Raw genomic sequence first — 17026 nt, forward strand, 5'->3', positions numbered from 1 at the left:
CAATTATATCTTGGTTTATTAAGCTGTGGTATGTATGAGCCTTTTCTTCCTATGCAGTGTGCACATAGCTCTTTTGCTCATCTATTAGCTGTGATTCAACCAGGAAGTCTGTAATCATCATTACAATTCAAAAGGTTCTGTGCATACTCATTCTAATCATCTGAACTGGACTTTTACCTGCCAAAGGAAAATGTTTCACTTTTATTTTTAAAGAGTGGTTTCCCTATATATTGATCTCTCACATCTGGTAGTTCAGTTTAGGTACTAAATATCCTGTCTAACACTTTGGATCACTGCTTCCAATATGTCATCCCACTTGTTTTCATTTGCTCTCTTCTGCCACTTTTGTTCTAAAAAAAGAACACACACACGCCACATCCAAATATAATAAAACCCATTTTAATGGGGATGCATCTTGAGTCTGACACAATTTACCAGGTCCCAAGATAGGGCTAGTTTGGTGTTTTTTGTGTGTGAGTTTTTAAATAAACCCTGCAGAACTCTCTCTGCAAAACAATAAATGCTAATTGCTTGCCAATTTTCTGCTCCTAACTGAACTGTGGTTACACTGATTCTTAGTTATTTAATTACAGAAAGTGTGAAAGTACTTTTTTTTAAAAAAAAAAAAGGAAAAGGAAAAACATAAAAGCCTCTAGTGGTGTGTGTAATGAGGGGAGGTTCAGCTTGTGATCCTTGGTGTGAGAACAGGAGTGTTAGAAATGTGTAAGAGTGTTCCTGTTTTCATTTTCTGTAAAATGCTAATGGATATGTTGCAACCACCATGCAGTCCCTTGATCAGTACTGTATTTTAAAAACGCTACGAGTGGATTTTCTCTCTCTCTCTCTCTGGAATTTTACAAGTCAATATTAGAAGTCAAAGACACAAAACTGCAAAAGAAAAACAAAACAGTGTATTCAATGAATATAGGAAAATGTTGCATCATAAACAAGCATCTTTTGATAAGGCATAGAGGGCAAAAGAATTATTATAATGAGAAAGTCCAGCTGCTAGTCATGGCCGTAACCGACTGTTTTCAGAACGAGAGAGGCCTTTTTATTAACACCAGTTAACAGTTCTGCGTTGAATAAAAGGATATCAATCGTTAAGATGATCGAAATACAGTAATTCGTTCAGTGACTGCGCTTTTCTGTTTTTCCCGGCAGAGGGCACTTGCGGTTAATAAATGTCCCCGTGGAGATTATTATCATCGCCTCTTCCACATATTTTTTTTAAGAGAGGTTAGGATTGCAATCCTATACCACTTCAACCCTGGGAAGAAACCCCATTGGACTCAATCGGAATTACTCTTGAGTAGAAATGATTTTGTAGATTAAGCTGTTAACATTGAGTAAAAAAAAAAAGAATAATGAACCCAAATGTGGGGGTTAAAAACACCTCCTTAAAGTGTGGTATACTTTGTGGACGGTTCCTGAGCAAGAGATTTGCAGCAATCGAAAGCTACCGCTTCAGTTTCAAAGGGAGTTGCATAGCCGGAACGACTTAGCGGCGGAACTGAAAGCAGAGAATGTTAGGTGACGGGGAAGAGGTCCGGCCTCGGACATGGTCCGCCTCGCTTATTTGCATGGCAGAGCTTGAGCAGCCAATTAAGGAGTGAAGAGCTGCAGGAATATCCACATAACAACTTGAAAGAGAGTCCAGTTTGCTCAGGTTTGTGAGGCTGGCACAGGAAGGGGTGCATTTGGTGAGCGAGAAAGATCTTAAAATAGATGATCTTAAAATAGATGGGAGACCTAGTGGTAGAACTCTAGGTTCCTTGCGATGGAGTGACCAGGAATTTGCTAACCATTTAACAAGAGCAACAACAAATAGTAAGGTTTTCTGGCGGTGGGGGGGGGGTGTCGTCCTAATTAAGCTGCTGAAACGACCAAAGCGAGGGTGTGTTTGTGCGTGAAAGGGCTGTGAGCTCAGTGCTAGTGGGGAAAACAATTTATTGGGCTGAACATGTGCCCAGAGGCACCTTCTTCCTTTATTCTAAGTGTATGTCAGTGCACACACACCCCTCCAAAGGAGCAACATTTAGCATTCATGTAGGGTTCTCAGTGCTTCACTAAGAACCCTGAAACTGGTTTTATGGTTTCCATTTTGCAGAATGAGGACTGAGGCTGAGAGATAGGGAGTTGCCTAAGGCCACCTGCCTAGGAAGGACTCTCACTTAGGCCCAGTCAGAATGTTTGTGAATTAGCCCAGCATAGTCTCTACCCTGACTTATAGCTGCTCTCTAGGCTCTCTAAGCAGAGACGGTCTTTCCAACAGCCTGCTACCTGCATAAAAAGGTAAAGGGACCCCTGACCATTAGGTCCAGTTGTGACCGACTCTGGGGTTGCGGCGCTCATCTCACTTTATTGGCTGATGGAGCCAGCGTACAGCTTCTGGGTCATGTGGCCAGCATGATTAAGCCACTTCTGGCGAACCAGAGCAGCACACGGAAACGCCGTTTACCTTCCCGCTGGAGTGGTACCTATTTATCTACTTGCACTTTGACGTGCTTTCGAACTGCTAGGTTGGCAGGAGCAGGGACTGAACAACAGGAGCTCACCCCGTCATGGGGATTCGAACCGCCTACCTTCTGATCGGCAAGTTCTAGGCTCTGTGGTTTAACCCACAGTGCCACCCCCGTCCCTAGGTGGACAAATAGGAAGCTACTTATCAGGTCATTATAGGTAGCCTCAGGCAAGCCACTTTTTCTCAGCCTCAGCTCCTTATTTGCAGCTGGAGATACTGTGGATTGAACCTGGAGTCATCTGCATGGAAAGCATGTTTACTCACATGTCAGTCCCATTGTATTCAGTGTCATAGGAACATGGGAATCTGCTTTCTACTGAATCAGACTATCATTCCATCTAGGTCAATATTGCCTGCACTGCTTGGCAGTGGCTCTCCAGGATTTCAGATTAGAGTCTTTCTCAGCCCTACTTGGAGATGCTTGGGATTGAACCTAGGACATTCTGTATGCAAAGCAGATGCCCTGCCACTGAGCTGCAGCCCCTTCCCCAGCCTCGGGTTGCAACCATACACACATATTTTTTGAGGAGTAAGTCCCCTTGAACTCGATGGGGCTTACCCTTGAGTAAGTATGTATAGGATTGCACTGTAAATTTCTAATGTTCTGGAATGTTGATCTGTAATTTTGTGCTTCTAGGTGAATGATGATGTAAGGACTTGTACACAAGCCTGGATTGCCAACTATCCTAATGGAAGAGGTAAGGAGTGTGTGGGCCTTTCTCTGTTTGCTGGGTCCTTTGCTCCTGTACACCTATAAAAGCTACAAACGGAGGAATTTTAGCAAGTACAGCAAGTCATGTCACAGTTCTGCAAGGTGTTTTATAACTGTATCTTCACATCCGAAACAATTAAAATACAGAGACCAGCCCTCCAGTTTCAGATGACATTTTTTCTTACATTTCTAGACTTCGGACATATCTATGTCTAGAAAGAGATCTGGTTCACAAGTCACACTAAATTGCAATTTAAAACAAACGGGTTTAATACAGTGGTTGTGTATGTATGAATAAGTAAGCTTAAGAAAGAAATCCCACATTCCCCCAAATCCTTTGGAATTGTGCTTTACTGTGGTGGAAGAGAGGAGGCACAGTCACCAAATATTATAGTTTCCCACTGAAAAATTGCCTGGGTTCTATCCAATTCTGGTACTAACAGAGGAATAGCATTAGGAACATCTGGGTTTCTCAGTATGTAGAAAAAGAGGGAGGGACACCCCCCCCTTTTAAGTAGCAGTCCTTATGCCATCTCTGTTATCTTTCCATTGGTCCAGGCTCCCAAACCAACATACCAGGAGGAACTGGAATGGTGCATCTCTCAACTGGAGACCGGCCTCCTGCATCTCAACCCAACTCCAAAGCAAGGTGTGTTGTCTCAAGGTCACTGGTTTAACCCTAAACCAGTAGGATCAGCCACAAAACATTGTGGTGTGGAGTGCTGCGTTAGGCTGCTAGCCTGCTCCATTTGAGCTCAGCTTTTGTTGTTGGAAAAAGAGAATACAAATATTAAATCAAATTACTATGTCACAGTCTCTCACCAGCCACTCCATTGCGCTGCCAGCCACCATTCCATGCCCACTGAGCTTGCTTAGGTCTCATTGGCTTGTTCCCTGCCCCTACCCTTAGGGTTTTTTCTGTATTTTTTTGTTTTGTTTTTATGTACTGTACTGAAAATCTTAGGGTTTCCCTAAGCCTGCTTATACCATCCCTCTTGAGCCATTCAGACTTCAGACACCTTGTGCCATTTTGATGACATTGGCAACAGCACACATGACTTGAACTTCAAAGATATATTGATAATCACCCAGCATCTTTGTAGTGCCATGTTTCTTCTCTTTTCCTTTCCCTTCTTTTAAAAAATGAAGTGATTGCATGTTAAACAGCATGTGTAGAGAGGGGAGAAGTACTACAGAGTTACCTGGCTGCGTGCTTGTAGGGGCTACTGAGATTACCTGTGGATTGTCAGATACTTTTGTAAGAGCATCAAGTTAAAAGCAGAGTTATCGTTGTGAGCTGTTTGTCTTTTCTTCCACTTCTTGTGAGCAGTAGAGGAGACACGGCGCATCCTTGGGGTGCTGCGGTCGAGCAAGTCTCCTCTTGGGAAAAAGCGGCAGGTGATGCATCATGTCTTTGGGGACTACCGGCTCAAGATGGCAGAGGAGAGGCAGAGGGCAGCAAAAGCAGGTGAGGTGGAAAGCTGTGCTGTCAAGCATCACTCAGCAATGCTACTTCCTCCAATTTGGGAACCTTTATCAGTCCAAGGGCCACAATTTTAAATATAAAACTATAAACTGTATGTCTTTGCTTCTCAATTTGTATTGTGTTATTTTATGCACTGTGACTTGATGTTATTTTTATTGATTATAGTTTAGAACGTATTTATTGTAATTGTTAAGGGTGAATTTCTGTTTAATTATTATTTGCTGATATTACATTTTATTGTGTACTATATTCTAATGGATTATTGAATATTACTTTATTTTATGTAAGTTGCTTATTTTAAAGTTATTTTTGTATTGGATCATATTGTTATAAGGTGTGTGATCTTCTTATTTATTTATTTTATTATTACAGTTTTATTTATTGAATTTATATACCGACCTATACCCGGAGGTTCTTCAGTTTGTAAACTGCCTTGTGTGTAGTAATATAGAAAGGTGATATACAAATTAAAAATGAAATGAAGTGAAATTCCTTCTGGGCAACCTTTCGGGGGCCCATGCCAGTGGTGGGTGGGTGGGGTCAGAGGAAAAAGTAGGTGGGGCAACAAATATAAATTACCTTTAAGTAGTACTAATGTCACACTCAGAAATCCCTCTCTATCCTATGCCCAAGCAAGCAAGAGGCTTATCAGAGTTCAAGGACGCAGCCCAGCCAGGTAAAAACACTGGAGGGTATGAAGCAAGGCCAATGAGAGCTGTAGTTTTGACAAGATTTCAAACATCGTTAATCTCACACCCTTGCCTGTAAGGCTGGAACTGCTTGTTGCTGCTGTTGCCAAAAGCCTCAGGCTGCATGTTGCTGCCATCAGCAAATACAGACCAGCATCTAGTTGTGTCTCATCTTCTCGTCAGATGTGGCCAGAAGTGCAAGCAAATGACCAATTCCCTAGAAAAGCCATAGTGAAAACACTAACCCTTCTGTTCCTTCTCCTGTAGCTGTGAAGCCCGAGAACACTGTGCAGATACAGCCAGGAGATACCCTCAGTTCAAGCAGCGTGGTGTACAGGAAGCAAGCTAACCACCCTTCTGCAACACCAGCATCATGGTTTGCACCGTCAGACAACAGCTTTCAGTTTGACTTTGTTATTTCCAAGGGAACCTCAGAAGAAATTGGTGGAACTGCAAGAGAAGCACATGAGGTGGATGACTCTGGAGAGCAGTCCACTGGTAGCAGTCTCTCTGGGACACTGGATATTGGAACAGGGAAGCCCGAGTTTGCTTTCAACTTTGTCATACCAGATGTTCCCCCTCTTCCATCTGCTGCTGCAGATCCAGACTCTGAAGCTGTGGTAGAAGCAGCCAGAGAGGTAGACTCCACATCCCAAAATGCCACAGAGACCATGCCAGAGAGTGCGACTTTTTCAAAACCCAATAAATCAGCTGCGAAGGGCAATGGAGGGAGAAGAGATGAAGGCACCGTGCAAGAGGTTTCTAAATCAGAGGCTGCCCAAGCAGGTATGGAGACTGTAACTGCAAGTTTTAATTAGGTTTCTGAAATAGATGTATGCCTGCTCGCCTACAGGGAGTAGAGAATTGGTCCCAGGCGATGCTCCTTTTAACAAATGTTCTTACATTTATAAGACCTTCTATTTCCATTGCTCAGGGTAATATGGAACTTATTGCATTGTTGCAGTAAGAATCTCATGCAGTAAAGGGCCTTTTTTTCTCTGCCTGTGGGAACCTTTCCTATAAGACTTATGTATACAGTTACATAGGGACGCGGGTGGCGCTGTGGGTTAAACCACAGCGCCTAGGACTTGCCGATCAGAAGGTCGGTGGTTGAATCCCCGCGACGGGGTGAGCTCCCGTTGTTCAGTCCCTGCTCCTGCCAACCTAGCAGTTCGAAAGCACATCAAAGTGCAAGTAGATAAATAGGTACCGCTCCGACGGGAAGGTAAACGGCGTTTCCGTGCGCTGCTCTGGTTCGCCAGAAGCGGCTTAGTCATGCTGGCCACATGACCCGGAAGCTGTACGCCGGCTCCCTCGGCCAATAAAGCAAGATGAGCGCCGCAACCCCAGAGTCGGGCATGACTGGACCTAATGGTCAGGGGTCCCTTTACCTTTATACAGTTACATTGGTTTGATTGATTTAAAAGACAGGTGAACAAATAATAATTATTCATTTTTTTCCCTAGGAACAAAGGTGGGTGGATCTTCCAATAGGAAAAAGAAAAAGAAACAACCACCTTTAAAAGGAATGCATGGTGGCAATGTAAATGGAGATCACAGACCTTGTGGAGAAGGTAGACTTGACCAAACTGACATGTGTCAGGTATGTGAACACCTTGTGGTCAGAAGGAATGTGGCTAAATCTTTGTATAAATATTTCCAAAATTCTGCCACCCATAGCTCCAGTTGACAGCATGGTAGTCATTTATTTTATTTAAGTATTGTTACTTAAGGGGTAACCCAGTCAGATGGGCAGAGAATAATAACAACAACAACAACAGCAATAATAGTAATTATTATTATTATTATTTATTATTATTATTATTATTCCTCTACTCTTCAACTGAAAAAGAAACCTAGAGTGACTTTTAATAGCAATAATAAGATAGTCCCCGTCCTCTGCTGTATAATCTGAAAGGCATAAAACAAAAAGAAAAGGAATAGGGAGGGTGGAGGAAAAACACAAACTCAGAAAGTTCTTACAAATGTTCTTCCTTTCAGGGAGAGGGGGAAGCGAGCACTTATGTGTAGGTGAATTTTCATGCTTTATCCTGGTGGCAGCAAAATTTTAAGGGCACAATGTCACCCTGTTTAGAATTGAGATCTCAGAAGGGTAAGCCTTTGTTAAGTCCCCCATTAGAAACATATTTATCAGCACACCAGTTTGAATGGGGAGAGAGGGTCAAGTTGCCACCATTGCTGAGAGAAAAAATGGGAGAAACATCCTGTGCTTAAGAGCCATTTGAGAGTGGAGCAGGCTGCCTCGAGAGGTGGTGGGTCCTCCTTAGCTGGGTGTATTTAAGCAGAGACTGGGCAGCCGCCTTTCAGAGTTGCTGTAGTTGCATCCCATACTGCAGTTCCTGCTTTGAGCAAAGGGTTGGGCTGATGATCTCTAAGGTCATTTTAATTTCTAAAAATAATAATCTTGTGGTTGCCTTTTAAAATGTCCTGCCTGGAAACCAAACGTCTCTCCGCTCCTCCCTTTTTGTACTCCTTGAAAGAGGAATCCATTGCCTCTCCAATTGAAACCTAGAGGGAAGCCAGTTGTAAGGGAGGTACTTGCCCAGCTAGTCTTAATTGATTCTCCCTTTTATCCTATGTCCCACCCCCAATTTTATTGCAACAGTCAGATGAACAGATGAAGAGGGAGGTGGACTGGTGCATTGAGCAGCTGGAGCTTGGCCTGAAGACTCGGAAATCAACTCCCAAGCAGGGTGAGTCCACTTGCAGGGGAAGACTGAAAGGCGGGGGGGACTAAATAGAGTCTCTCTCCTATGTGGACCCCCTCCCCCACCCCCAGGGAGGAAGTCCTTGTTCTGCTACATTCATTTATTTTGGTCTCCAAATGTGGATGTGTTGTTGTTTTTAATGCTTTAATTCTATTTTATGATTTGTTGGCTGCTCTGAGAGCTTTTAAAAGGGACACGGGTGGTGCTGTGGTCTAAACCACAGAGCCTAGGGCTTTCCAATCGGAAGGTCGGCAGTTCGAATCCCCGCGATGGGGTGAGCTCCCGTTGTTCGGTCCCAACTCCTGCCCACCTAGCAGTTCAAAAGCATGTCAAGTGCAAGTAGATAAATAGGTACCGCTCTGGCGGGAAGGTAAAACGGCGTTTCCATGCGCTGCTCTAGTTCGCCAGAAGCGGCTTAGTCATGCTGGCCACATGACCCAGAATCTGTCTGCGGACAAATGCCGGCTCCCTCGGCCTATAGTGCGAGATGAACGCGCAACCCCAGAGTCGTCCGTGTCGGGACCTAACAGTCAGGGGTCCCTTTACCTTTACCTGAGAGCTTTTGCTGATGAGTGTTGTGCACATTTCATAATCCTATATACTAATTGCCTGAGTATGCCCATGGGAAGCCCTGGTTTGAGGCTTCCCATGGGCATCTGGTGGGTCACTGTGAGCAGAGGATACTGGACTACATTGGCCACTGACCTGATCCTGCAGGGCTCTTTTTATGTTCTTATGTGTGTGTGGATTCTTATGTGTAAAAAATGACGTCATCCAGGTACATGAGGGAGGTGCCAACAGTCTTGGGGGAACAGAAAAATAAAAAATATTTAGCAGAGAAAAAGAGCCCAACAAAGACTGAGCATGCTCAGAATACCAACTGGTTGATGGGTGGATGAGGTGAAAAACCAGGGGCGGGGGGGCGGAGAGAGAGAGAGAGAGAGAGAGGGAGAGAGAGAGAGAGAGAGAGAGAGAGAGAGAGAGATGGAACGGAGTACAGTCATACCTTGGTTTATGAACTTAATCCGTTCTGGAAGTCCGTTCTTAAACCAAAACCGTTCTTAAACTGAGGCATGCTTTCCCTAATTTGGCCCCCCACCGCCAGTGCCCTTCCACCATTTGGCTTCCGTTCTTAGACTGAGGTAAAGTTAGCAAACCGGGACACTACTTCAGGTTTTGTGGAGTTTGTAAACCAAATAGTTCATAAACAGGGCTGTTCTTAAACTGAGGTACAGTGATACCTTGGGTTACAGACGCTTCATGTTACAGAGTGACACTTCAGGTTGCAGACTCTGCTAACCCAGAAATAGTACCTCAGGTTAAGAACTTTGCTTCAGGATGAGAACAGAAATCGTGTGGCAGCAGTGGGAGGCCCCATTAGCTAAAGTGGTACCTCAGGTTAAGAACAGTTTCAGGTTAAGAATGGACCTCCGGAACAAATTAAGTTCTTAACCCGAGGTACCACTGTACCACTGTAGCTTAGAAGAGGGTGTGGCCGGCTCACCAGCACCCTGAGCTAGAACAGTCCATCATCATAGAATCATAGAGCTGGAAGGGACCACAAGGAACATGTAGTCCAACTCCCTGCACTGCAGGAATCTCACCCATAAACCTGAGATTAAAGGTTTCATGCTCTACCAACTGTGCTATCTCCCACCCCCCGCAGTCCACACTGTAACATTTTGTGGCAGGGCCCCTTCTTGTGATGAGAATGAAAACCACAAAAAATAAGAGAAGTAGTAAGTAGTAATAAAAATGTAATTTCTTTGGGTCAGTGGATGAGGCACTCCGGGCCATCAAGACTCTGCGCAGCGAGAAGGCGGTGCTGGCAAAGAAGCGCCAGTTGATGCGCGCCCTATTTGGCGATTACAGGAAAAAAATTGCAGAGGAAAAACAGAAGCAGCTGAAGCTCATGCAAGCAGGTAAGGAAGCGGAGCATGGCTGAGAATTTGGGGACAGAGTTTTGAGCCACAGCGATAGCATATTAGGGGCTTTTTCTGACTGGGGCTAATATTGGGGGTGGTAGGCAGAATACAACTGCACAGAGCAGTCTCCAGCTTTCAGTCTTTGCATGTCTGCTTGGAATTCAGTGGGGCTTAAGCCCAGGTAAGTGAGTAAAGGATTGACAAGAGATTGCAGATAACTGCTGAACCCTTGCCTAGATGCCGATGCTGTAAATTCTGTCCCACCCAAAGGAGTTGTGTGCCTAAGTTTCAGTTGTTCTTGCTGCAACCAAGTTGTAGCTGGTGCTTGGGAACATAGGAAGCTGCGTTAAGCTGGTCGGTCTTTCTCAGTATTGTCTAAACCAGAAATAGCCAATGTCGTGCTCTCCGGGTGCTATTGGACTGCAACTCCCACCAGCCACAGCCAATGTGGTCAATTGTCTGCCTTAAACAGATGAAAGCAGAGTTATTTCCCTTCCCTTTTTCTAGGGAGAAGGAGCATTTGGAGGGCTGTGTCCCAGATGTAAAAGGTAGCAGGTTCCCCAAATGCAATCAGTTACTTTCAGCTCAATCTCACCTTTTAAAAGATGCCTGTGCAAGCAAAAATGTTCAGGATGAGAAAGTAGACAGACTCACTGAGATGTGTGATGCAATTAAGAGATTTTAACAGTGGTTTTTTCTATCTCCAAGCGTCGAAAGCAGCTCGTATTGCAGAAGTGACTGAAGATGCTTGCAGGAAGAGCAGCCGGGTTTTCAGGAAGTCCTCAGTCATGGCCAGGAGAGACCAGAGACCTGCAGGATCCTTTATTCCGTCTTCTACGCAGACAGCTTCTACTGGGGCAGCTGAGACGTGCTCTTTTGCACTCACATCTTCCCAAGAGGAATTCTGCTTCAATTTTTTCTAAGGAAGCTTGTTGAATACTTTTAACAGGTTTCTTTCACCTGGGTGTTAGAAACTTGGGCAAAGTTTGTGTTTTGAAAAACCAAAGGGACAATCAAGCCAAAAATTTACTTGCAGAAAGGTTGCAAAAAATGGAATCAGGTATGTTGTTGAGTAGCCTGAAAAGCCTAATGGAAGTGCCTTAGGGGGAGAAGAAAGAGGGGTCTGGTTTAAATCTGCAGGCCCCCATGAAATAAGTGGTAGCTTAATAAAACATTGCAGACACATGCCTTGCCCCCAAGGATTCTGGGAGTTGTACAATTCCTAGCATTCTGAACAAACTACATCTCCCAGGATTCTTTGGGGGAAGCCATGTGCTTACAATCTACTTAAATGTATGGCATGCATGCAGCCAGAGTGGGTGTCTTTTTCTTTTTAAATCTTGGTGGAAATCTAGTAAAATAGCAGGTATAATTTAGAGGCGGCAGGAAAGAGAGGTAATCAGCAAGGGAGCAAAAGAATGCCTAGCCAAAGGACTGTAAAAATACAGCAGGTGCATCTATGCCATCAGAATTACTTTACACCTTGTAATTAAACCACTTTGAGGTTTTTGGGTTATTTTTTCAATCGAGTGGTATATAAATTTTATGAAATAAAATAATTGAATCCTCCATTATTTATGTTTAGAGTTTATGTGTGAGAGAGGTCACATGCACACCATTCATTCAAACCACATTTAAAGCATATTGCTTCCCCCAAAGAATCCTGGGAACTGTAGTTTACCCCTCACAAAGCCACATTTTCCAGCATTCTTCATAAACTACAGTTACCAGGATTCTTTGGGGGAAGCCGTGTGCTTTAAATGTATGCTGTTGGTGTGACCTCCCTGTTCAAAGCTCTGTAAAGCACAGATAAGTTTCCACTGGATCCTGGTACGATGCAGTTAATTGCTAAACTCATATATTTTACAGTGACTAACAATACATTCATTTTTATAGCAGATCATTTGGGAGATAGAAGCATTTTGCTATAAAATTTATATCTGTTTCCTTAGTTACTGTAGTGAATGTGATTGCCAGCTGACCACAGACAATAGCCTGCCTTGTTCTTATGGCTTCAAGAGCAGCTGAATCTTCAGAAATCAGCAGAACAAAGTAGATTTTCATGGCATTACCATTATTACCTGCTGATTCCTGCATATACATCTGATATGAAAAGGCATCACAGCTGGCAATTGTCAATTCTCACACATACGCAAATGCATATCTGCAAAGCCCTGAACCTGTGCAGCTGCTCAGATTGGTCACTTGGCACTGAATAGCTGATATCAAAACAATTGCCTGATGAAATTTGCCAAACATTGTGGATAAAGTCAAGCCTGGATGGCTGCCTTGTTGAGAGATCAGGCATTTCCCATGGTAACATCAGCTGTTGACCGTAACATGAGATATCATGAGAGGCTTCCTCACACCTATGCAACGCAAATTGCCTACCTGTGTGAATATGTCAAGTAAAAAAGAAAGAAAGCCAATCTCTTTTGCACCTAGGCAAGAACAGGAACAAATGATCTAGTTAACAGATGGATGCCTTAAATCAGAAACAAAATAAATGGATTTCCAGATCTTGCCTGTCTCTTTTCTCTTTCTTTTTTTCTTCATTATTCTTGTGAAATTTGTTTTCATTTCAGGCATTCAAGTTTTATTTATTTAAAATGGGTTGTATCTAATAGGCTCAGAGTAGGCCTATTGAAATTAATGGACCTAAGTCATGTCTGTTATTTTCCGTGGGTCTACACTGGGTAGGACTAGCATCTTGTGGAAGCAGATTCCATAGTTTAAACTTTAAACTATACACTATGTGGGAAAAGTAATTTCTTTTGTCTATCCTCATCTTCCAACATTCAGCTTCATTTGATGTCCCTGAGTTCTGCTGTTATGAGAGATTTGATCCGTATTACGATCAAATCCTGGAGATTTCCATTTAGATGGAGACATTCAGATATGAAATGGGCTATGTCTGCTTCTGCCAACAATGTCTACTACCACCACCCGGGACAGGCAAGGCCACCACTTGCCTCTCCATTCATAAGGAGACTCTGTCTTAAGAACAAACCATTTTTAAAATGCTGCAATTGATCAGCTGGCAAGCTGAGGGGTGTAAGAGGTGCCTAGGTAGCCCAATTTTTCCATTCCTCTTAACATTGGCATTTTCATCTGTAACAAAATAACTCCTGGCAGGGATGATGCTACGCAATTCCAGCTTCGCTCAGACCTTGCCTGGAAGATATATGAAGAAACCAGGAGCATCAGCCAAACCTTCTCCATTCACATTTTGGCTCACCAGTTCCACTACTGGCCCTTTGGCCCAACTTCCCTGTAAGGAAATGGAATTATATTCACGATCCCTATTCTGGGATTGGTTAAAGGTGGGGGCGTTGATTGGTCCCTTGTCTATGATAGCTAGGTGGTGGATCTGAAAGGAAGGCAAGGATGTAACAAGAGTTTAGAAAGGGCAATCTTGTCTTCAGTAGCCATGCAGAGCAAAGCTTCAGAAGAGGACTAACTCCTAACTCCCAGGACCATCAAATATTCTTCCAGACTGCCTACTCGAGAGAGAGAAATTCACCCCTTTACGTTCCGTAACTATTGGTGCTATTTACAAACTGAGGGAAGGGCAATCTACAAATAATTCTTACTTTAACATTTAGATTTTATTTTTTATTTTTTAAAAAAGACATTTTGGAGCAAGCACATTGAATGGTTGTTTTTGTCTCTTGATTTAAAAGTAGTCTAAAAAGAACAAAGGCATTTTTGATATGATCCTTTAATTACTAGGAGATAACTTGAGTTGAGTGAAAAGTATTTTTTTACTTTAATCTTAGCTCTTTCGGTGGCAAAATACCCTAACACATAACATGAGCTCATTTTAAAATTGTTACATTACAAAACTCCCAACAACAATGAAACGTTCAGTAAATTTCAAGGACAGTATTCAAAATCACTAATGTTTTTCTGCAGCAAAAGTGACTGAGTTTTGAAAGAAGATATAGAGAAGTGACTGGCAAATTAACGAACTGTGAGAAAACTGGTTTTATGATACGAAGCATCTTTAATTCTGAAACTAAGCCTCTGTTCAAAAACGAAGTAATTGTTATATTTCACCTGTGCTCAGAATAATAGCTTTGCTTCTGCTATCAACTGCTGAATGACATTTACGTGAAGGAAATGTTTTTTTAAGAGTTCTAAATTAAATGTTCCAGAATACTAATTTCCGGGCTGGGTTTTAGTGCTTCTTGCTGAAATAAGTGCTTTGGTTTGTCTGGACCCTGAAAACGGTACCATTTGAAGTACGTAAAACATCTACCATACCCAGCACTAGTTTAGGTCTACCGTGGCAATATCTAAAGTATCTACTGCTCCTGGTACCCGATAACTGAGATGGATGAAGTCTGGGTCGTCTATTTGTGTATGGTTCTGTTTGCCATCGTCGTTATTTTGATGAAGCAGAAGCCAGATGATGAAATCAGGAAAGAGACAGAGACCCCAAGCGCCTCTGCTTCAACCTCATCCTACTCTAGCAGTTCTGGAAGTTGTATGGAATGCACTGAGGAGGAGATGGAAGCATCCCTGAAGCGACTAACCAGCATCTTGTTCCATGCCGATGCACGGAAGAGGGAACCCCATCACGAGTACAGTACCTCTGCCCATCAGAAAGACCCAGCAGGAAAGGAGCTAGGAGAATCCCAGCCTCAGCTGAGTCAGAGGAGAATTCAGGTACTGTAAGAAGGCCCAGAAATTATGTTGAGATGTGCCCCAACAATATGAAACCTTTGGGCTGCAATGGCTGTGCTCAGGATACATAGGGTACAGTGGTACCTCAGGTTAAGAACTTAATTCATTCTGGAGGTCTGTTCTTAACCTGAAACTGTTCTTAACCTGAAGCACCACTTTAGCTAATGGGGCCTCCTTCCACTGCTGTGCCGCCGCTGCACAATTTCTGTTCTCATCCTGAAGCAAAGTTCTTAACCCGAGGTACTATGTCTGGGTTAGCGGAGTCTGTAACCTGAAGCATCTGTAACCTGAAGCGTATGTAACCCGAGGTACCACTGTATAGTGTTGGGCTGTATGGAATCAACACCCCTAGTATCGGTTTCAGCATGACCAAGGAATTCAACCAGTAGGCCCTTAGGGTGTGGCGGGTGATCACAGGATCAATTGACACAGATCAGTTACCTCTTAAACCTGGTTTAACTACACCAGAAATGTTGTTAGCCTGACTAACACATGTATACTTTTTATCCTCACAACAGCCCTGTGAGGTAGGTTGGGCTGAGAGACAGTGATTGGCCTAAAGTCACCCAGTAGGCTTCATGGCTGAGCAAACCCTGGCTTCCAAGCTCCCAGTCTAGCACACTAACCGCTCTGCCACTTTGACATTTACACTTACTCTTACGCTGCATTTAGTTTACATTTGAAATAAAGCGTATTGTGACTTGGTGGACTAGATTGATTTAAATCATGGCTTACACTATCAAGGGGGGGGGGAGGCTGATGTAAATCATTGATTTATACTGATTGGTTGGTTTTCAGATTGATAATGTTCTTCATATATTTCCTAAACAAAGGTGTAGTTCCAAAACCAATAAATAAAGTAGGATGTAGATATTCTTCTTGGAGGGATGATCAAATTGTGTTCTTGGGTTTTTTCCCCAATTAACACAGACAGAAAAGCCTCCTTTAACTGAAATATCTGGTAGAGGCCACTGACTGATTTGGTTTAGAGAGTAACTGTAACACGGAGCTGTTTACAATAAAGCTGTTTAATATTAACCAAGTTATTATTTAATATAAATTCCCTGTTCAAAAAAACACCGCCAATTGAGATCTCATTAAAATATACCAAAAAAAATTTGATTTTCGTCCACCCCATGACTTGGCAGCATTAGAAACATGTTTGCATTTCTGTGTCTACTTAATTTGCTGAGTGGGCTTTTCAAGTCCAGTTTTAGCTCCAGTAAATGGTTTCAGATGTCACTTCTCTCTCTAAAAGCCAAGCTATGTCTCAGAACAAAAATATGATATAGCCCACATGATATAGCCCTCCTCTTCCTCAGCATGATGCCCTCTAAATCCTTTGAACTACAATTCCCATCAACCTCAGCCAGCACAGCTGTGCTCCCCATCCCCACCCCTTCCAGTCAACACAAGAGTTTCTTCAGGATGGGGACAGTTTTTCTCAACCCCCAATAAGAAGCGCCTGATGAAATGTTCCTCTGTGTGTCTAACTGCTCTGTGATCTTCAGATGAAAGGTGAGATGCACTTTTAATAACTAATATTAATAACTAAATGCATCCTGTTTTTCCTTTCACTCTGGTCACTTCAGGAGTGTATTTCAAGCTGACATTTAAGACCTTTAGATGGCAAAAACTTTCAACAAATTCAGTGCCGATAAATCTGATTAAATAAATGTCAGGTTCATATAAGTATACTGAACATATATGAATAAAAGTACATAGAAAGCGGTCTATGTACTGAATTAGACCATTGGTCTAGTTTATTATTGCTGACACTGACTGGCAGTAGCTCATTCAGGCAGATGACTTTCCCAGCTGGAGATGCTGAAACATAGGCATCGTTTGAAATTCACACTTATCCCACTCATTTCCATGTTATTTGCAAATGGATTTTATTTGGATGCAAGTATGTAACACGAAGTAAGCACTAAACTTGCACTATATTCCGCTGTATTTCTGGAAGTGGCATTTGCATCATGTGAAAGCTCAAATAATAATGGGAAAATTAACAGGCAAATGTCGTGAAAAAGGAATAAACTGCTGTGTGAATGCAGCCTTAGACTACAACCTCTTTCCTCCAACTTTTCCTCTCCCACTCTGCAATATGAGGCTAATAATTCTGGTCATCTTTTCTGGGTTGTTTCCATAAGTCCTAAGCCCCTAAGAATTCACTTTGGACACACTGGCGCCCAATATAAATGTATGTTTAATTTAGAGTTTCTAAGAGTGTTCTTTTTAGGGTTTCTTCTCTCTTTTATTTGAAGGAAAG

General features: G+C 42.8%; 1 protein-coding gene across 3 annotated transcripts; it reads left to right on the top strand.

Annotated features, from left to right (window-relative positions):
* Nucleotides 1-1214: 1214 nt before the first annotated feature.
* Nucleotides 1215-12585, top strand: LOC309329217 (UPF0488 protein C8orf33 homolog). Of its 3 annotated transcripts, none has more exons than XM_081839909.1 (9): nt 1215-1703; nt 3162-3222; nt 3795-3885; nt 4567-4704; nt 5679-6197; nt 6878-7014; nt 8038-8125; nt 9916-10062; nt 10774-12585. In XM_081839909.1, exons 2-9 carry the CDS (start codon nt 3214-3216, stop codon nt 10986-10988), a joined length of 1344 nt encoding a protein of 447 aa, XP_081696035.1. In that variant the 5' UTR covers nt 1215-1703; nt 3162-3213; the 3' UTR covers nt 10989-12585. The 3 variants fall into 3 exon arrangements, with proteins under 3 accessions (XP_081696035.1, XP_081696033.1, XP_081696034.1); XM_081839907.1 differs by having other exon boundaries at nt 1217-1669; XM_081839908.1 differs by having other exon boundaries at nt 1697-1830.
* Nucleotides 12586-17026: the final 4441 nt, after the last annotated feature.

Source organism: Podarcis erhardii (genome assembly GCF_964252035.2).
Source record: "Podarcis erhardii genome assembly, chromosome: 14".
NCBI classification, from domain to species: domain Eukaryota; kingdom Metazoa; phylum Chordata; class Lepidosauria; order Squamata; family Lacertidae; genus Podarcis; species Podarcis erhardii.